Source organism: Cydia pomonella, chromosome 19 (genome assembly GCF_033807575.1).
Source record: "Cydia pomonella isolate Wapato2018A chromosome 19, ilCydPomo1, whole genome shotgun sequence".
Lineage (NCBI taxonomy): Eukaryota > Metazoa > Arthropoda > Insecta > Lepidoptera > Tortricidae > Cydia > Cydia pomonella.
In genome coordinates this window covers 12,332,818-12,355,629 of record NC_084721.1, presented here as the reverse complement: position 1 = coordinate 12,355,629, position 22,812 = coordinate 12,332,818, and the positions used below count along the sequence as shown (strand labels likewise).

Sequence of the window (22,812 nt, the reverse complement as noted above, 5' to 3'; positions counted from 1 at the left end):
AATTGCAATATTGTCAAAAAATATAAAAAGCTTAATCTTTCAATAGGTAGATTTTACAACATTTTTGATGATTTTTGTAAAAAAAATGTTTTATTATTATTCTTTTTATTGAAAAACATTTTCGTAACTTGGCCAGTTTTTCACCAAGCAAAGATCTCCATCGTAGCTAAATAATCAGACAGCTTAGCCTGTTTATGTAAAATCAATCGAGGACAGATGTACACTTAAAATATGCTATAAACATGCGTCAAGTACTTGACTGCTCCGGCCGTCGTTAGATATAACGTCGTATGTGGCTATGAACATCGTATATTTTAACGGCGCTTTTTTACACACGATGGAAACCTTGAGGACAACCAGTTTCTATTAATATTGCACATCTCAGGTTTGTTGCCCTTTATTGTTGCATTTTTACTTTATGCTTCTATATCGTAAGAATATAAAAGCATAAAATAAAAATGCAGGTACAGTCCAAAGCAAAAGTGGCTACGCAGACGGAATCGAAGGTATCCTAGGATTGTATTTAGATTTCAACGCGTAACTTCTGCTAATTACTATGTATAAGATAACTAAGTTTTAATAATTTTTATGGAAATGTATAGTTAGGTAGCGAAACTTAAAATAAGGAATCAAACAATGGAGAAAGGGATGGGTAGGTCAGACTTTTATTAATGATAAAAATTATTAAAAATAACAAAGATTATAATTGTCCAAAAAGTTAAGTACACCAAACTTAATCAACCCACGATATTTATGGCATCCGCTTTAAAAAGTGCGTCCAAATTTTGCGAATGCGCCGCTTTTTGCTGTAGATTGCGTACTTTATGAGAGACTTGCTTTCGTTTCTCTTATTTAGCGCGCAATCTGAAGACACCGTGCTTGCGCACTCGAGACGCAACCGCTAGTTATTATGGACGCATCTTTAGATCTCCTTCATACTTTTGTACAAATCAGTTGCCTCGCGCCCCATAGTATCCAGTCGTAGTAGTGGGAGACGTTCATGTATATGACGATCTGCTTGAGGCCGCTGTGCCGAAAGGACACTAGACCGATCTGCTGGACGAAGTTGGCCATCAAACCGCAGCCGGAGTCACCACTAGGGAGCAAGTAAATCTGATAATTTACAGCACATAATTGTTATCTAATTTTATATATTTTTTAAATTTTATTATGTTTTTAGGGTTTTTATAAATAAAATATACTGGGTGACTCATGAGACGTGAGGGATGTGAGCAGGACCAACCCTATACATCCTGTATTACTACAATATAAGTACGTATTAGGTTTAAAAAAAAACCTATTATCGGGTGGCGGTGGCGCCCGCAGCGCACAGAGGAGCAGGGCCCAAGTTGCGATTGGGTACCTGCGCGGGCGGGCGCGACGTATGATCGACGCGTCCACTGCGGTGGAGGGGTGATCTATTCCCCACGAGTCGAGTCCGAGCCCGGATGGCCGCTGGCGAGGTTGCGGAAGAGTACTTCGGCGTTCCTGGGACCTCGCCCTATAACACGGAGGTACCGTTTCATCCCTTGGTTAACAATTTGCTATACTTTAACCTCCAGTTTAGCTTACCTATTGTGACGGAAGAGTAACTACGGAACCCTACACTGAGCGTGGCCCGACATGCTCTTGGCCGGTTATTTCCAGTTACGAATTTTTCCCTCGACGGAGCAAGCTAGTTTAGTACGAGTAAGTATATTCTATAGTGATCGTAGTACGGATGTTCAAGTTGCGGAGCTTTTCCAAAAAGTTGGAAACTTAACGCAAATCTGGGGAATATTATAATAAACAAAGACAAAATCCCAGTTTTGTGAGAACCTTTCTAACTTCTTGGTAGCTTTCGCAACTTGCACATCTGTAGGTAATAGTGATTTGACTATTAGTGTTGGTGACAGTCTGACAGTGTCAGGGTGTAAGGTGGCTGACCCGCAGTACCGTTGCGAACCAGTTTGCGCCCGCGCGCGGCCTCGATCCATGCCGATTGGCAGAGCACGGCCAAGTTCTGGATTTAGAAATGTTTAATCAGAATTAATTACCGAGTTACTTAAACAGCGGTCGCTACAGACGAGAAACTAAGAGAACAGAGATTAAACTGAATTTAACAATATGATTTGTCTATCATAAGATCACACAAATCCAAGAAACTTATTGTCAGTTCAAACCAATAAAATCTACGGTTTAAAAGTCGGTCGCTACGCCTTACCGCTAGGCTACTAGTTAAGAGCTTCTTTGTAAGGTACCTATGTACATACTATATAGAACAATTCACATAAGTTAAAACAAGAAAAATAAACACACATATAACTCATAGGAAGAGATCTGGTGCTAGGACCCAGAAATCGATCTATACACAACTAAGTTTCCGGTACGAGGAAACAACATACGCATATTATCCACAGTTAGCCGACTTCATGCCACGTTATCTGCTCGTAAATCTAATTAAGAATAATGAATGCACCTTGGTCAAATATCCGTGAGAATCAGCATTTAAAGTAACTGCGAGCGCAGTGGATGCCTGTATCGACCAATTTTTGACCGAGTGAAACGAAGGTCTCTGTTTCAGCTTGTGGTAATAATGTTTTCGTATGTCCGGATGTTCTCCTTTACAGGTAACAGGTTGCATTTCTCAACCGTGATATTTTGCGAGCAGGTTCAATAACTGAATACCTATATTTTTTTTGTCAATTCATTTTATGGAAATTATTCAAAATGGCGGAGCTATAGAGAGCACAGAGCTAATAATAGTATGTAACTGAAGAGATTTTTTTTTTTTTAAATCTGGAACATATAACATAAGTACTCTTTACTTATACGTATCTACTTAATTATGTAGTTTGTATTCACCAGACTTCGTCTCTATCGTAAATAACATGATTATCCTCCTGAGACCCAGACGCAGTTGTTCTGCTACAAGCTTTTATTTAACTTGCCCAACTTGAATATCAATCAATGATATACATCATAAGATGCAGGAACGCCAATTTCGCTGGTATGGCCATGTAATGCGCAGAGACGACGATGACGAGAAGAGTGATGGATATAGACGATGGCAAGAGAGGCAGAGGTCACCCGCCAACCAGCTGGACTAGAACCATCTCCAAGGACATGACGGAGCTAGGCCTAACGCCAACAATGACTAAAGATCGCAACAAGTGGCGCTCTTGTATCAGGAGGGCCGACCCCAAATAGGGAATGCGCCAGGAGAATGATGATGGATGACAATGGAATATTTTGATGATATAGAGCCAATCTGAAGATGATTAAACAACACGACCTAATTGTGTTGGGTTGTTAGAATTGTCACTATAAGTATTAGTTGCCTGTGGAAAAAAGTATTAGTCAGCGATAAAAGCTTGTCCCAAAAAGGAATTTTTGCCAAACAATTTATTTTTAATTTGGAACTCTTTATTCCATATAAAAGTTACAAATATATAGTGCACTAATTGCAATATTGTCAAAAAATATAACAAGCTTAATCTTTCAATAGGTAGATTTTACAATATTTTTGATGATTTTTGTAAAAAAAATGTTTTATTATTATTCTTTTTATTGAAAAACATTTTCGTAACTTGGCCAGTTTTTCACCAAGCAAAGATCTCCATCGTAGCTAAATAATCAGACAGCTTAGCCTGTTTATGTAAAATCAATCGAGGACAGATGTACACTTAAAATATGCTATAAACATGCGTCAAGTACTTGACTGCTCCGGCCGTCGTTAGATATAACGTCGTATGTGGCTATGAACATCGTATATTTTAACGGCGCTTTTTTACACACGATGGAAACCTTGAGGACAACCAGTTTCTATTAATATTGCACATCTCAGGTTTGTTGCCCTTTATTGTTGCATTTTTATTTTATGCTTCTATATGGTAAGAATATAAAAGCATAAAATAAAAATGCAGGTACAGTCCAAAGCAAAAGTGGCTACGCAGACGGAATCGAAGGTATCCTAGGATTGTATTTAGATTTCAACGCGTAACTTCTGCTAATTACTATGTATAAGATAACTAAGTTTTAATAATTTTTATGGAAATGTATAGTTAGGTAGCGAAACTTAAAATAAGGAATCAAACAATGGAGAAAGGGATGGGTAGGTCAGACTTTTATTAATGATAAAAATTATTAAAAATAACAAAGATTATAATTGTCCAAAAAGTTAAGTACACCAAACTTAATCAACCTACGATATTTATGGCATCCGCTTTAAAAAGTGCGTCCAAATTTTGCGAATGCGCCGCTTTTTGCTGTAGATTGCGTACTTTATGAGAGACTTGCTTTCGTTTCTCTTATTTAGCGCGCAATCTGAAGACACCGTGCTTGCGCACTCGAGACGCAACCGCTAGTTATGGACGCATCTTTAGATCTCCTTCATACTTTTGTACAAATCAGTTGCCTCGCGCCCCATAGTATCCAGTCGTAGTAGTGGGAGACGTTCATGTATATGACGATCTGCTTGAGGCCGCTGTGCCGAAAGGACACTAGACCGATCTGCTGGACGAAGTTGGCCATCAAACCGCAGCCGGAGTCACCACTAGGGAGCAAGTAAATCTGATAATTTACAGCACATAATTGTTATCTAATTTTATATATTTTTTAAATTTTATTATGTTTTTAGGGTTTTTATAAATAAAATATACTGGGTGACTCATGAGACGTGAGGGATGTGAGCAGGACCAACCCTATACATCCTGTATTACTACAATATAAGTACGTATTAGGTTTAAAAAAAAACCTATTATGGGGTGGCGGTGGCGCCCGCGGCGCACAGAGGAGCAGGGCCCAAGTTGCGATTGGGTACCTGCGCGGGCGGGCGCGACGTATGATCGACGCGTCCACTGCGGTGGAGGGGTGATCTATTCCCCACGAGTCGAGTCCGAGCCCGGATGGCCGCTGGCGAGGTTGCGGAAGAGTACTTCGGCGTTCCTGGGACCTCGCTCTATAACACGGAGGCGGCAACAGAGGGGTTTTAGTGGGTAAACCATGGGTCTCCTCGCCCTACATGGGAGTCCCACATAACCATCCCAGCAGGCCCGTCCCCGCGCCTGGGTGGTATGCGGAGCGCATTTTCCCTCTTAAGGATTAGGGCAGCAGAGAGAGGAACTGCCTATGATACCAGAATAGTTAAAATATTTCGGGTTCTTCCAGAGCACCTTGGATAATGCTAAGTTTTTATTAGAAGCCAAATACTCCTCAAAATGACTATCTAACAGACCGGACCCATGGTTATAGCTCCGCGCCCAGCCACAGCCTAAGAGACGAAAGTTTAAAAACGAGAGTTGTTAAGGTTTTAAGGGTCACGCGAACCCATCGGCAAAGTGCTGCTCCCGTGCTATGCAAGCTACGCTCTTATTTTAAAATCACATAATCACATGCAACTACCACTACAACATACATCATGATTCATGAATGAAATACAATAAAATAAAACTAACGCTTTTCCAGACCGCGCCAATCTACAATATATTCCAATGAATTCAGCTTTGATGATTCATTTGAAAATAAGTCACATTTCCCGAAAGTCCAATCTAATTTGAACCTTAAATCAGAATGCTCAAGTTGAAATTTTACTAGCGTGTACGTAACGTACTGTCTGGAAAAGGGTTAAAGTAACATGTCGATAAAAATTGTAATTTTTACGAAGAAAATAGAGTGAGTAGAAATAAATGAGAGCCATGGGCACTGTGAGTGTCATCGCGCTTTTTGTGGTAGGGCACGGCACAGCGAATGTTATACCAAATCTAGAGAAGAGCCCAACTGGGGAAGAACCTCCACCTTACAAAAAACCGCAGCCGCAGCGAAATAACACTAAACTCTACTTATAGTGTTCGTGTTGTGTTCCTACCGGTGAGTAAGGTTGCCAGAGCTCAAAGAGAGTGCGAAATGTTAGTATCGGCAACGGCCTCTGGAGTTGCAGGCGTCCATAGACTACCATCCTTCCTTACCATCAGGCGGGCCGTATGCTTGTTTGTCACCGACGTAGTATAAAAAATGAGCATGAGAAATGAAAAGTAACTTACAGACTTGGGCGTTTATTAATGTCGTTCTCAACGCACATCATGCCAGGCGAGAGTGCGTACTGCCTACAAGCCCTCTTGGGCTTAAACGACTGCTGCAGCCATTGCAGCCTGCTTGTTTCCAGGTACCGGGCTTCCTGGAAACACAATATTAACTAGGAGGACAATTCGAACATTGTGAACTTTTTAAGAATCAGACGATACATGGCGACCTAGCAGTCCCGCTGCACAAGATTGGCAACGCATAAGTGGCTCCTCCGATGTAGCTTATGTCCATGGGCGGCGATGACTGCTTCCCATCAGGCGGCTTGTCTGCTCGTTTGCTGCTTATTACATTAAAAATAAACAAGGAAAATGCATTATATTATTACAATGAAACGATCTACATCAAATAGACCCCAACCAGCAACCTGCAGCTGCGCCCCGCGCGGAAATGTCCTCTTTATGATGACTCGTTTGACAGTTGTCCCCAAGGGCAGCTCCACCTGCGTGCGCGCCAGCGCGATGTCGTCACGGTTGGTGCGCTCGTCGAAGCCCTCATGAACCATGTACAGGGACACATGTCTGACTGCTTTCATCTACAAATGATATAGCATTGCTAAAACGAAGATTAACTGATTGTATTAAATAGTCTTAGAAAAAATTGTGTTACCGAGTTTTGCAGCTGAAGCGTTATATTTATTATAGTAATAAGCGTTATAGTTATTTGGGTGCATTAATTTCAACTGTCTCTGTTTTGTCGGGGGTAAAAATGATCCGTTAATAATAAATAGGTACCCGAAACTACGTTCATCGGACAATTTTCTTGAATGAATGTAATGTTGCCAATTTATTGTAAACTTGTATGTATTTTTATTTTATTATTTATTACTAAAAAACTATATGTACTTAACCTGTGGCATTATGGCACTCCCAACAAAAACGACCACATCTAACTCTTGCTGACAGGATTTCAAGCAGTGTGCGGCTGTTAGCACTAAACTCTGGGTCAATATAGACCCACCGCAAATCCAAGACAAACCATTACATGTCAAATACATAAACACAACGTGAGGAAACTGTTCTATCTTAGCATTATGTCCTCCTACAATATAAGCTTCCATTTAAATTTTTTGCTAGTGCTTTCTGAAATAAGTTGCCTAAACAAAAACAGTGCAAGAAATGGTAGTGGATATCGTTTTTAAGTGAACTGAATGCTACAAAGTAGGTATGTATTTTCGTAATGAGAAATCGTAAAAATAATTAGTTGATTAAGTACATTGGTATGTTTGTAGTTGAATTGGTTTGGTAGTTTCTTTTTTTAGCTAGTTTTTGCAGGAACTTCTTAACTGATTTCATTTAACACGACACCGACAGCCAAATTAATAGACAGTTGACGTCAGTAATTATTTTAATTTATTCAAAAGAAATGCATCCGGCAACCTTTGCGGGGTATGCACTCGGAAATGTGGGCCAAGACGGTTACCTACACCAACACTAGTAGAGTCTGTGCGGAAAGAGAAGAGACGTGGAATGTAAGTAAACCCATACATTCCACGAGTCTTCTCTTTCCGCACAGACTCTAGAACGTGCGCGTCAGGGAGCAAGCAGACTGTAAAGGAGATGGCCGAACGACTTGATCGCATCCTACACGGAATGGTGCGAAAATACAGACGACCCCTGTGAAGGAAACTAAATGAAGCTAATAAAAGGTGATTATTAACGCCTAATGAAACATAAAGAGCAAAGTTGATATAAGTAAAAACAACCAGTAATTTTACATACCTACCTTATTATGTGCGACTGTGCGAGGATACTTGGATATAGTTACAGAACTGATACCTTGTAAATTGTGATATAAAATAACCGATTATTAAGTTGGCGTCATAAAAAAATACAGCGGAAAATATAGACTAAAATGTAATCTTTGTCCTTTTTGGCCACCATGTTTAGAAAACTGTTATCCTTAATCCGAACAATAAAGGTTTCGTGTTTGCTCTTCAATCCAGTCAAAGTAGTAGGACACGTTTGTGTAGATCACGACTTCCCTTCTACTCGGCGTCCTAAATGAGACCAGCCCGATCTGTTGACCGTTCCTCGCCATTAGAGCGCTGCCGGAGTCGCCACTGTTAGAATTATTAGCAATTATTACACAGTTGACTGATAGTTGAGAGGCAGGGTCGCTATACCAAAACTGTGAAGTCATAATACATCGAGTTCCTTGTATTTACGTACCACACGCACACATTAACAAACGAGGACTGAGCGGCGAATAGCTCAAACCCTATATGTAAACATGAGTGCGTGCGAAATTGGCTTGTAATGAAGTCATACTTTTGTTTTAGCGACCCTACTTCTGTATAATATGTATATCTGTCAATTTTGTGATAGTTATGATTATTTAGTGAGTTGACGGTTCCTTCCGATATAATAATCGTTATGATCTAATATTTACAGTGGTACATAAAATTGTAGAAAATAAATAAAATGGAACTAAGAGCGATACTTAGAGGCAAGACCTGTTGACTTGTTACAACCATGTCACAACAATCCTTTTTGGCAGATGTTCGTCAACACTATTTTTATTTTATAATATTAACCCTTTTCCTATGGTACGATTTATCTAGCACATAAATTCCAAACGGAAAACGATTATCAAGCCCGTAATCGGGACTGATATCGGGAAGTGTGGATGTAATTGGCGCTATACTGATCCCTTTTTTTGGGTTCCAGTACTAGCGTAAGAAAAAGACATGGTTTTAAAGTTATTAAGTTTTGAAAGCATGAACGACCATACACAAAGGTCCGTTTAAATCCGGAGAAATTGAGGATTAATCATCATTACGGGTCCGTGCCTCAAAAGGAAAAATATAACCCTTTATAGGATCACTTTATTGTACGCCCGTCCGTCTATCGAGAATTCAAGACCCTTTATCTCGGGATCTCGTGGAGATATACTATATTACAATTAATCACAAAACTGTCTGAAACTTGTCTATAAGTTTTTTTAAACCAGTGCTAGTAAAAGTGTATGTATTCGTACTTTTTGGACACTGTGTATCTACTCGTTATTATAGTGTACAAAACAAACTGAAAGCAACTTTCTTTGTAACTTACTGTGATGGGTGATTCATTTCGCTGTTCTTAGCGCACATCATTCCGGCCCTAAGTCTGGTTACTTCAGTACAAGTAGTATATGATTGTACAATTTGGACCACCATCTTCAATTTTTGTGCTTGTTCCAACGTATTATCCTGCATTTACGTAAGTTTAAGATTAAGCTTTAAATGTTGGTCTACGTTGCTGCTCGCCGCTCAGCTGGGCCTCTTTTTAAGGATGATACGAGTATATGGGCAAAAGGCTTCCTTACAATTATATCTTACATTTTAGAACTACTACTTTTATTTAACCTAACTACATCAGTATCAGCTGATGTTTTCAACATTGCAAAATATCCACATAGAGAAATTTCAGAAACTTTTCATATTTTTGCATAAAAATTGAAAAATTCCATGAAATAATGAAAGCTTCCTTTATTTCCTATTTTTTTCTGATATTTCCGAGAATTTTCCCATTTTTTTTAATCTTTCCGTAAATTGCACATACGTAAGTCTACTTACTTCTTACCTACAGTCCTATTCAAATGAAACTTTCCAAGTTATGTAATCCAGATGACAATACAAAAATTTTGTTCCATGAGAAACCTCTCATTACATTTGTTTTGTTGAATCCAATCTTTGGGGGCCTGCAGTACACTCGAGAATGAAGGCGTGTTCTTAAAACTTACATTTTGGCAGAATTTGTTTACTTACATCGATTGCTCCCCATCCCGCAGTTTTAGCCATCCTAACACCAGGAAAGCTCTTGGCTATGATAACTCGTTTCATGGTATCTCCCAGTGGCAACTCTGATTTCAAGAAGCCTACGGCTATGTCGTTAAAAAGCGCTCTCGTATCGTAATCTTTGTGAATGCGAAAGTTGATGATACTTTCGGCTACTAACATCTGAAATAGATAGGCGTTAGATGTTTGTTTTGCAAGGAGCCATAATGCCACTTCTAATACAATCGAAATTACACCCTCATTCAAGGGCGGATCCACCGTTGTGGGCACGATGGGCATGCCCACAACCCTAATAGGGTGCCCTAATGATTCTTCGAGTAAAATTATGTCGATTTTTGTTTTCCAGATGCTATGGCAGAGGAATCTTTGTAAAAATTTCATTACACAGAGTAGTCAGTTGGTTGGCATAACATTGATACGCGGATTTACTTTTCTTAAATTGATAGTTTGATAACTGTCACGCTTACCCAAGTCGAAACCAGATCATCGGTTAGAAATTCTCGCCACCACGAGTCCTAATTATTTGTAAAAAATAAAGAAAGATTATTTACTAACAAGGACAATTACTTTTAGTTTATGGAGTCTTAGAAATCTTCAACATTCACAAATATTAGTACAATATTTAAAAATATTGCCAGCTTTTAATTTACAGCTGTAGGAGTTTTTTAGCGTAGTTAGCGTAGCGTATGTATAAAAAGTGCTCCATACACTGCAATAAATCGTTTTCGATATACCTACCGCAATTGCTAAATTACTAATTTAACTGTCAGTAAAATTTTAATTAAATTGTCACTTTATTCGAAAATAACTTTAGTCTAGTCAGCAAGTTGAAAAATTTAGATACTGCTCCTAAAAATACATGTGGTACAGTCAGCGTCAAATACTTCGTAGCAGTCAAAGTAGCCAAATAGTTCGGTACACCATATATTTAGTATGTCATAAACTATAATACATTTAAGAAATGAAAATAAAATATTCCTAAAGAAGTGGAAATTTCCAATAAAAAAATCCCAAGTACTATAACTCTATTCATTGTAGTTTTCATTTACCGCTGAAAATAGCCCTAAGTTAGGGAATAATAATTTTAAAAAAAAAATCTCGTTCTTACGTCATTATCGTAAATGCAAAAAAAAAAAAATTCAAATAATTGGCGTAAAAATATTTCGGTTATCGGTGCTCTTCTTATATACATACTAAGCAATATCACGCTATAAAAAATAAACGATACTATGGTTATAATATTGTTTTATATTTAACAATAATTGTTAAAATTATTTTACCCTGATTTTTAATTTTTTTCACATTTTTCACTACTATTCTGAAATTTTACAAAAAATATTAATTTTATTAAATTTTTTGTGACGCGATCTTGGTGTATAAATAAGATGGGCTCCACGAAGCGAAATATTTTTACGCCAATTATTATAACATAAAAAAAAATTTACAATGAAGACGAAATTCGAAAAAAAATTGTTAATTAATAATTGCCTATCTTGTTGAAAAATCTACCTTTAAAATAATATTTAATGTTACGTACTTACTCGCTTTTTTACGCCGCGCGCGCATCCCAAAAATGAGGCGCGAAGGGCTATTTTAACGTTAAATTAAAACTATAACGAATAGAGTTTAGAGTACCTAGAGTTGGATTTTTTATTGGAAAATTTTCTCTTCATTATAGTATTTTTCAAACGGGAAGGGTACGCTGATAGATATCATCTCTATACAATTTATATCCTAAAAGCTTCACATCTCGCAAAATTGTATTGAGATGACATACTTACAATTTTGCGCAAATGAGAATCTATCAGCATACCCTTCCTGTTTGAAAAATACTATGGGAATCTTTTGTTTTCATTTGTTAAATGTTAATAGTTTATGAGATATTGACAAAAAACAAAATACGATTCGAATTCGAATACCTTTTTAGGGTTCCGTAGCCAAATGGCAAAAAACGGAACCCTTATAGATTCGTCATGTCCGTCTGTCTGTCCGATTCTGTCACAGCCACTTTTTTCCGAAACTATAAGAGCTGTACTGTTCAAACTTAGTAAGTGGATGTATTCTATGAACCGCATTAAGATTTTCACACAAAAATAGAAAAAAAACAATAAATTTTGGGGGTTCCCCATACTTAGAACTAAAACTCAAAAAATCTTTTTTCATCAAACCCATACGTGTGGGGTATCTATGGATAGGTCTTCAAAAATGATATTGAGGTTTCTAATATCATTTTTTTCTAAAATGAATAGTTTGCGCGAGAGACACTTCCAAAGTGGTAAAATGTGTGTCCCCCCCCCCGTAACTTCTAAAATAACAGAATGAAAAATCTAAAAAAAATATATGATATACATTGCCATGTAAACTTCCACCGAAAATTGGTTTGAACGAGATCTAGTACGTAGTTTTTTTTAATACGTCATGAAATTAAAAAAAAAATTTTTTTTTCAACATACCCATACATGTGGGGTATCTATGGATAGGTCTTCAAAAATGATATTAAGGTTTCTAATATCATTTTTTTCTAAACTGAATAGTTTGCGCGAGAGAACCTCCCAAAGTAAAAAAAAGTGTGTCCCCCCCCCCGTAACTTCTAAAATAACAGAATGAAAAATCTAAAAAAAATATATGATATACATTGCCATGTAAACTTCCACCGAAAATTGGTTTGAACGAGATCTAGTAAGTAGTTTTTTTTTAATACGTCATGAAATTAAAAAAAAAATTTTTTTTTCAACATACCCATACATGTGGGGTATCTATGGATAGGTCTTCAAAAATGATATTAAGGTTTCTAATATCATTTTTTTCTAAACTGAATAGTTTGCGCGAGAGAACCTCCCAAAGTAAAAAAAAGTGTGTCCCCCCCCCCCTGTAACTTCTAAAATAACAGAATGAAAAATCTAAAAAAAATATATGATATACATTACGATGCAAACTTCTAACGAAAATTGTTTTGAACGAGATCTAGTGAGTAGTTTTTTTTAATACGTCATAAAATTAAAAAAAAATTTTTTTTCGTCAAACCCATACGTGTGGGGTATCTATGGATAGGTCTTCAAAAATGATATTTAGGTTCCTAATATATTTTTTTCCTAAAGTGAATAGTTTGCGCGAGAGACACTACCAAAGTGGTAAAATGTGTGTCCAAAGTGGTAAAATGTTGAACGAGATCTATAGTTTAAGTAGTTTTTTTTAATACGTCATAAAGGAACCCTACATGGGCGAGTCCGACTCGCACTTGGCCGCTTTTTTCTAGACATTGTTTCAATTCCAATGAGGTATTTTTCAAGTATTTTTATTCCTATTTTTGACCATTTTGAACTCGTCGACTAGACTACTCAAATAAATATAAAAAAAAAAAATTACTCTACTAATAGTTCCTTAAACGAAAAGATTACTCTGCCAAACGAAATTCATACAATAATTGTTCTGCCAGCGTTCTGCTAATTAACACAAAAGCGAATTGAACGGTATTTGAACCAAGACTAGCAAATGTCGCCTAAAAGTTAGATCTACCAATAAATCCCTCTATGAAACGTTGACCTGCGAAACGTTGTCTGAGAATCGGGTATCTGCGAAAAATTTATAAGATAGCCCCCTAATAGCCTTGTAATGTCACACTTTCAGTCTATTGAAATCGGTAGAGAGTCATGATTGTTCATGAACGAGTTCGGACTCCGACTCGCACTTGGCCGATTTTCGGGTGGCTGTGCTGTGACCACAACCTTTTTTGAGGACTGGATCCGCGCCTGCCCTCATTTTGAAACGACATTAAAATAACCGAAACTTGGCATAAACATTTACGTAATTAAAATAATAAAAGTTTTGAATTTTTTTTTTATTGAAATATATATTATTGTAGACCGTGGTCTATAGTGTGTTAGTAGGTATACTTAGGTACAACTAGGTAGACACAATTATTTTTATGCAACATAATATTTAAATTATGGTTAGTTATTACATAGGTTAAACAAAACAAAATTACTCTACATAAAATTGCAATAGACATGACTCTAACATAAAGTTGCGTCCAGTGCCTCTGAAAGGGACTGTAGCCTGCTGCTCACTACGGACAGGATCCCATTAGTACTGCCACGAACACTGCGCCAGGGATGCGACTCGTTTACAAATCTTCGCGTGAAAACCATCTGTCTGTACGCGTTTCTGCAAGCATAGCCGACGCACTGCAGTGTCGCGGCAGCCCCATTAACATTATTATTTTGAACTCTTATTTAACCGCGGGCCACGAGCATATATCGTCAGTCTTCGCCTTTTAGGCTGATACTTTGTAATATGATAGTTTATATGCTTTCATGAATCAAAGAAATTGTCAGCTGGTTGTACCTCGGTAGAAAGACCGTCAGATGATGACATGAACATGTAAACAAAAAATGTTTTCAGGCATGTCTTCCCGATTGATACTGTGTCTGATGATAGTTAAGATGTTATTTTAAATAAATAAAACAGTCAACCGGTTGTATCGCGGTGGAAAGACCGTCAGCTGGTCACACGAACATGTAAAGAAATACGCGCCTTACCACTTATGTCCGCAAAGTATGCGTAATGCGTGATCCGTTCCTATCCGTTTCTTTGAAACGCCTGATGGAATGCTACATGCAAAGTTTCATGATTTTGTTATCACTATCATATAAAGGCAGAGCCCTTATTTTTTACATGTTCATGCGACCAGTTGACGTTCTTTCCAAGGCAATACAACCGGCTGACGATATTTTAATTAACAATATCATCTAAACTATCATCTGACAAAGTATAAAATGGGAGGCGATGACTATTTTTTTACGTGCTACCCACCAACGGAGCGGCAGCTGACGTTCACGAAGGTTCTTCATACATAGTCGTTAACCCCTATACGATTTAGTGCCCGGGAGGCGATTGGGTCTATATAGTAGACGATCATGAAAGTTGTATCAAAACCATAACAAATTGAAATCTCCAAATCAAATCAAATTGAATTGGGCTCCAAATTGTTTGTGTAATGTTGCTAACTTAGGTATTATGTTTTGTTGCCATCAGTATTCGAAGGGAAGTGTGCTAGTTAAACTATTAAGGCCATTATGGCTCTGCGTTGAATGAGTAAGAAAATTGTAATACCTCATTGGTATTCTCGCTTCCTGCATACGCGGATATCTCTTTTTGTCTCACAAAACAATGCTCAAAACAATGTCCAGCTGTCAAAATGATATTCTGCGTCAAAATGGACCCGCCGCACACTTGATGCTCCTCACATATCATGTACAAATACACAGAATGTGGAAAACTCTCTATTTTCGCGTAAGCGCCACCTTCGATAAAACCTTCCATCGCGCTGTTACATGTTGCGATAAATAATACTAAAAGATTAAAGAACTCCGGCACAGCCATATTCACTACACTACTTATATCTCGGAAAATGTCATTGAAGCAAACAACCATACTCAAAATAAACGTTAATCAAGAGAGATACAATAGACGGAGAGCTAACCTCGGAAAATGGTTCACGATTATTATGAGAGCAGCGAAACTAGAAAGTTTGTTATATTATAATCCGTATTACTGAATCCAGGCGTATGGCAGCTATTCATTATTGGAAGTCAGAAAATGCAGGCCACTTGAAGGATGCTAGATATAGAGTTCTGGGTCTGGTGTAGTATTAACCCTTAAATCCATAGCGTCAACATCAACATACTTGTCATCATACTTTAGACAAAAACGCAATACTACAATAAGACAATAATAATATACTATAAGATTTGAAGTCGAATGACTAGAAAGGAATGTCTAATAATTTAAGGGTTACAGGTTTTTTCGTTGCTCTTATTATCACATACCATTTTCCGGGGCTAACTCGTAGTCTAAAATGATTGGGCAGTTAAATTTATCACTCAGTTAAGCAGCAGCAGGGAAATCTAATTAACTAATTTCCGATACATGTGCAGAGTCATTACGGTTCTAATCTTGATGGTGCGTGTCGTAATATTCATAATTGGACTGAAATTAAAACGCTGAGTAGTGTGTGTTCGCTAGCGCAAACGTCTGCAGTGATATTATGTATTCAGAATTAGAGGAAAAGCTCAAACTCTTTAAAAGCAATGTAATCAATAGCAAGTTTGAGCTCTTCCTCTAATTTAATTTAATTTAATACCTGAGATTAAAATACGAAGAATATAAAAGTAATTTTACCACATAAAAATATAACAACTTTAATTTATAAAAAATATAGGCGCGAAAGGTTGTCCTCCTACAGAAAATTTGAATTTCGCGCCTTTTTCTACTGACAATCTGATTATATATTTTTTACGTTTTTTCCTCCATTTCCCATCCAATCTCAAATATGTCATGTCATGCGTTGTCTGTGTTGTCCATAATATATTTGATAGTTTTAGGTCACCAGGTGGGTTGTCGTTGAGATTCAAGATGGCGAAGACACCTCGAGAATATTTATTTGTATTTTGCTCATGAATGTCGTTTAAAGTGTAATATTGATAGCTTATTATGCAGTCTATCGTGGAAGTGTGCAGCTAATGAAAAACTAATCTTGAAACGCGTTTAATCACGTTCTAATCAACACCCGGCAATCCATCGTGGCTTTTAGTAAAGTCCAGCTATCTCTTTACTAAAAGCAACTACCGAACAACGTCATGCTCTACGAGCACACTTAAAAGTTACCACTGAATAACGACACTTGACATTGGCAAAATTATCAATTCATCATAGACTTGATGGAGGCCATGTTTTAAAAGAAGAAGAAGATCACTAGGCTATCTTTCCACAAAAAATTATTTACGAGTAACCGAACATTCTCGTTTCACAAGTCAAAACTCTACATCTCGACATTGGCAAAATCGAGCAGAGACCAGAGAACTCATAAAAGTTATTAGCCGTTATAAAACTGTGTTTGCGTCGATCATAACTTCTCTTACGAATGAAGATGGAAGTCTCTGTTTGGAGGCGTCAAACTTATATAATCAAACTGTACATAGTGTATGACTTAATGCAGTACTAGTCATTTTCTCTTTTTCGCCATGATCGTCAATTCGTCAGTTTCCTTAATTCGTCAATGCCAACAAAATCTTTGATTAAGATATCTGTAAAATATAGTCTTGTCAAAACGTAGCGTAGCAGGTAAAATTTTCCGACCGTTATAGATTACTTACTTTTTGTCTATCGTTTACATTTAAGAATACAATGACATGAGGTATTTCTAGTCCTGTAATTAGTTTATAGTTTATAAAACAAACGAAATAGGACAAAAACAAATTTGGTATGAAAAATTTAAATTCGCTGTATTTTTTTTTACAAAGTTCCAGAGTAACTACGTTTGTATGGAGAACCGAGTTTGATAGGGACCTTAACGATTTATGCAAATGTATTTTTTAAGATTATACTGTTAAATCAGCTATGGAAATAAATGTAACTGGACGGCTGTCCAGTTACATTTATTCACTAGGCTCACTAGGCTTAGTGAGGTTATTAGTTTACTTTTCTGAATATTAAGGTGTTCACAAACATTTCGATTTCGACGCAACCAGCCAACTGTCCAACTCAATTGCACATGTTGCAAAGTTCTTGCTTAACTACAGGATCGGCGTAGCAATTTGCCCACTCACCGTTAGTTCGCTAGTTGGCTAGTTCCGAACAACATGATACTCACCCCAGTTGCATATGGATCCAATCATGATATAGGAACTTATTATTTAATCGTACGGCATGCATGGTTAGGCAATCAGAGAACAGCTTTGAGGTAACATCCTACCAGCCAGGTACCTACATCGGGTGTCAATACATCTAGATCCTCGGCTGGGCCAGGATAGAAATGAAGAGGGCAGCGCCGAAAAATGTACTCAGTGGTTTGTTCTTCTTCGCCGTACTCGCAGGGAACTTGTTTAAATAGACGTGCAAAAGTGGAGAAAATTGTCAAAACAGCACATTTTTGGATGAACTACCCGTTTCAGAAATTTTAAAACGTAGTATATTTACATATAGTAAAAAAGGATAGAATACGCACCTATCTTTAAAGATGTATTAAAAAATATTGCTTTGTTAAAATTTTAAACGAAAATATATGACTAAATTGTATCCAGTTTGGAGATCAACATAACATATCATTCCCTAGATGACAAAGACAAAGAAAAGAGAAGGGCGAATTCCTTGTAGGAAGTAAAAATAAGAAAATTAATAATAATAAAGGCTTGACATATTTGTCATCAATCACATTGGGCTTTATTCAACGCACGTACGCAATAGACTAGTGAAGTAAGGTCTCGTTTACACGCAAAATCCGTCTCACTTGACTACTTACGTACTTTCTAGTGTAAAGTAGATGAAGTTTATGGGCCAAGATTGACCCTAGGGCAGCGCTGGTGACACATTTTCCTTGTTTAACGTTACCCCATATGGCAGGATTCCATTTGATACCTCCTTAGGTATTTCCTTTGCGCTATAACATGAGATTTTTCAAGAAGCGGCTATTCAGGGTTCTCAAGGGTCGGCAACGCATAAGTGGCTCCTCCAATGTTGCTTAAGTCGGCTAAAGTCGCAAACCTCGTAACTCCTCCGGAGTAGTTACGGGGTTTGTAACTTTAGGTATTATCGGCCAAAGTAGTAAAACCCTAATGTCCTGTAATGGAGTTACGAGTTTTGCGACTTTAGCCGACGTTATATTCATGGGCCACTGTGACCGCTTCCCGTCAAGCGGCTCATTATATGTATTCTTAGAAACATTTACGTTATTTTGGTCCCAACCTACAAGAATAAAGTCAATCAGTCTATTATGAATTGGTTTTGAGTAGGTCGAAGTTTGCGTCACACATAAACGTCGACTCGGATCAAGAGATCATTTCACCGTTGTGTGGACACGCCCACGCAAGCTTATTACATTTATTTATATTATTATATTCGATACTGGATAAACCGATTAGTAAACTAGTGGCTGTAGACCTCGCAAACCCCCCTGAAAATTTTCCAAAAATGGAATGGACAAAAAAACCTTATATAGATCGTCATTCACGACAACGCGTGCCACTCGTATATATAAATGACAGATAATTCATAATGTAGGTATCTAATGTATAGCCATAGATGTACAATAAGTATGGAGATGAAATGGTAGAGCCGGCAGATGACCGAACGAGATGCTCTTATGAAACTTTTAGTATGAGTAGCAGAGAAAGCGCTATGATTGTTTGTAAATTTTAGTATGGCCTATGGTGGGCAACACACTTTTTGAAAGGCGAACCAGGGTAAACATTATAAACTGTTTATATCACCCTCGAAGTCGCAAGATGATATACAAGAAAAACGTTTTTAATATGTGCATCGTTGTATATAATCATCTCCCGGAGGAACTAAAGCTGCTAGAGGGAAACGCCTTTAAGCGCAGTCTTACAAACTGGCTCTTAGAGCGTTGTTTTTACAGCGTAAAGTCGTATCTCGAATACCAACAGTATTCAAATTAGTGATATTTATTTATATAATTGTGATATACCTATTATGTTAACTTTTTTAATTATTTCGATTTGACATTTTATATTAATTTAATTTTTTTTTTAAATAATTTCACTGATTATAAATTTGCACGCTTGCATGCAAGCTTGATACATTAACTGTAACACTGTATTGTAAAATCCCCATACTGTATCGATGCAAATAAATAATTACTGATTTCTGATTTCTGAACAAATAACCCGAACGAATTACGTAGGTTGTTTTCGGTATGTTGTCAGGAATGTTAAAAAGTGTTTTTAATTTGGCGCATTGCGTATGTTGTCCCTTACGGGCGCACGCGTATAGCATATCTAGTTGATCCTACCATCTATGTTCGCAGCTTGCTGTACATGTCAGATTTCATCAAATGCACTTACTCGTAGAGTTTGTTCGGAAAGAGAAGAGTCGTGGAATGTATGGGGCCCAATACATTCCACAACTCTTCTCTTTCCGGACAGACTAGCAAGTTTAAAGTAGCCGTAGAAAGTGTTTTCAGATAGTTCTTTACTATGTATCCCGCGCGGGATCTGAACCAGATTTCCTTTGGCTTCACCGAGTTCAATGTTCGGCGGCAATCCGATTAAGTTTATGAAGTATCAAGAGGTTTAAACTATGCAAGAAATTAAATACCTCGCTAATCCTATCTGTAACCATTATTTATTGCCAAGAATGCGTCTGTAGGAGACTATTTCAAACTAGTTTCATAATTGTCTTCGGTGTTACAACTTCTATATGAGACAAACGGCGTCGGTAGACAATACACAACCATCAAAAGTTATATACATATGTATGCTGACACAGGAGTGAATGCCTTAATATTACCTACAGTGGCAGAATTCACGAGCCGGTTATATATGTGGTTTTATTTTTATACTTTGGATGAATGTAACTTGTATCATAATGAATAAATATCATGGAAATTGCCCAGATGTGCCAACGTTTTGTCATGTATCATTGCACAATGAATGTGCCATCATAGGTATAAAAGCGGAAAGGATACATACATGTTTTTCATCGTTGCATGTATTCTGTAAGGCCCCAATGACGCATGCAACGATCTCTTTTCTGCTTCTATACCCACTGCTTACTTATTGTATGAGAGAGACAACGTCATATCACTCATGCATCATGGCCCTACATTAATATTCAATCGGCTGACACATAAACGCTTTTATAGCGCCATGTTAAATGTTACTTAAAAGGCAAACTTTTTGCCGAATTCCGGCTGTTTCCATGGCAAAGCTATTACTTGACACTTAACGCAAGCTGCGCCGTGAGTGACGACCCCGTAACCCTGCCCAAGGTCACTCAGTATTAACGGCTTCTAGGTTGTATTATTCAAAACAATGGTGATGTATGGACGTTTTCATAATCCGAGGCGAGTATTAGAGGCGAGATTGGTTGAATGGAGGATGTGCGGCGCGCGTGCGCGGATCGCAGGTCGATAGTGGTGACGTCAGTGGAAGACAGGCCTCAGTCAGCCGCTGCCGGCCACAGCGTTATCATGTGGTTGCAATGCGTGGCCGTGACGGTCCTTATAGCCGCGGCTACATCCTCCGAGGTCTTTACCAACTCGTTCCTGGTGCGGTTCAAGCGGTCGGTGGGGCACGAGGAGGCGAGTCAGGTCGCGGCGCGCCACGGCTTCGACAGCCTCGGCCCGGTAAGTGACCACGTGATTATGCGTAAACATAACACACTCATATTTTGTTAACACAGGCGAGTATGGTTTCGTGCTCAGCTCGGGTGTCGGATGACGACGGCCGAAGGACGCGAATTAGGCTGGATAAGGTTAAATTGAATGGAATACAAGTTATATATTTACTACGAGGAGGTACTACCATGCACATGAAGTTGCAGCGCTCGGTTGAATGTTTGTAAACGCAGGTAAATCGAGATTGTCCTCCTTATAAGCTGAAACCCTTTGTAAGTATACTAATTTGATGTTTATTCCTTTCTGATATAACTCCAATTCCTTAAACACTTTGCAACGGTTAAACATCATCAAGTTTGACATGCATCAACACATTTATTCGATTGGAGGATTCAATTTTTGCAATTACATATTAATTATAAATTATAACACTATATGTGCAGTTTTGTAGGCATTTTTTATCGCATGGTAAGACTAATAGCGAGCTATGGAGTCGACATTAGCAATAAATTTCAACTCGTATTCATACTTATACCCATTTACTTATTTAATTAGTGATTTTAATTTTACAAGGACAAAAATGTTTGTAAACGATCCTTTAATTTTGTGTTTTAGGACATAAATATTACTAATAAAAAATAATGACCAGTTTTAACCGACTTCATAAAAGGAGGATTTTTTTTGTATGTATGTTACTCGATATCTCCGAGAATCGTGAACCGATTTTCAATTTTATTTTTAATCGCACCCGTTGGCACCAAGTCGGAGTCTGATGATGGGATCTTGGAGAAATCGAGGGAACTCTTCAAATGTTATAAGTACATGTATGGCGCTTTTGGTAATTTTTATTTGAAGTCTGTTTTATTTTTTGTTAAAAAGTTTTTTTATGTATTGATTAATTTATATTCATATTATTTTTACCTCTTTTAATATACATAATGTTTTTTTTAATGAAATTTCGTAATATAATCAATACAAAAAATAGTAATTATTCTTATTTGTAATATTTATATATTCAAAGACAAAATTAAAATATAATATATAACTCGTCAAAGTTCTAGTTCTTGGTTATAAAATTAAAATCACGAATCAATAGATGAATGAGTATGAGTATGAATATGAGTTGAATTTTATTGCCAATGTCGACTCCATAGCTCGCTATTAGTCATAACCAACTACGCTAAATCAGTTGTCAATGGTGGATTATAATATTAGTTGTCTATATGTCAGACGGGTAAATAGTAAATACTTGGTTACAGTGTTTAACGACACCCTTTTGAAGGATGACTCACGTTAGACCGGTCCGGGTCAGGGCCGGGGCGCCCGACACTTCGTTTTCTATGATTTTATGTGATCACGTGATGCTTTTTATAGAAAATGAAGTGTCGGACGCTTCGGCCCGGACCTGGACCGTTCTAGTGTTGAGTCATCCTTAGAGTAGGTAGGTTGTTTAACTTATATGCTGGACATACCTATTGTTAAATATCGCATTGTTTTTACCGAAAACACTGATAACAATGATAGGCGTTTTTTGCTTTCAATGAACGCGTGAAATCTCAGAAAAACAAATATTACCAGAAATGAAAGGTGATATAATCTTTTTCATCGACTTCGCCAACTTCTGAACTGTAAATAATTCCGTTTTCGGGACCTGATTTAGAAATACGATATATTTTTAGCGTTCCGTACCTCAAACGGAAAAAAACGGGAACGGAACTCGTGTGTCTGTCTTACAGACAATAGGCGAAATTACTGAACCATTTTAGTTGAAATTTGGTTCACATATCTAAGTCTGTGACTCAAAGTTTTAAATACAGGGACCATTTTTGGGGGGAAACGA

At 37.5% G+C, this 22,812-nt stretch overlaps 3 protein-coding genes across 3 annotated transcripts in view; 1 reads left to right on the top strand and 2 right to left on the bottom strand.

The window, feature by feature from the left end:
* Positions 1-4,178: 4,178 nt before the first annotated feature.
* LOC133528584 (hypodermin-B-like) lies at positions 4,179-6,852 on the bottom strand. Its single transcript, XM_061866021.1, has 3 exons — positions 6,404-6,852; positions 6,021-6,154; positions 4,179-4,534 (listed from the first exon to the last, which is right to left on the bottom strand). Exons 1-3 carry the CDS (start codon positions 6,593-6,595, stop codon positions 4,372-4,374), a joined length of 489 nt encoding a protein of 162 aa, XP_061722005.1. The 5' UTR covers positions 6,596-6,852; the 3' UTR covers positions 4,179-4,371.
* A 1,051-nt stretch (positions 6,853-7,903) lies between these two features.
* Positions 7,904-15,370, bottom strand: LOC133528583 (brachyurin-like). The gene is made up of 4 exons (XM_061866020.1): positions 14,951-15,370; positions 9,809-10,000; positions 9,114-9,250; positions 7,904-8,122 (listed from the first exon to the last, which is right to left on the bottom strand). Exons 1-4 carry the CDS (start codon positions 15,269-15,271, stop codon positions 7,963-7,965), a joined length of 810 nt encoding a protein of 269 aa, XP_061722004.1. The 5' UTR covers positions 15,272-15,370; the 3' UTR covers positions 7,904-7,962.
* A 5,286-nt stretch (positions 15,371-20,656) lies between these two features.
* Positions 20,657-22,812, top strand: part of LOC133528444 (neuroendocrine convertase 2) — a 140,515-nt gene continuing 138,359 nt past the window's right edge. The window contains exon 1 of the mRNA XM_061865834.1: positions 20,657-20,981. Coding sequence (XP_061721818.1) covers positions 20,727-20,981 — 255 coding nt within the window. The 5' untranslated portion in view covers positions 20,657-20,726. The remainder of the gene's footprint in view (positions 20,982-22,812) is intronic.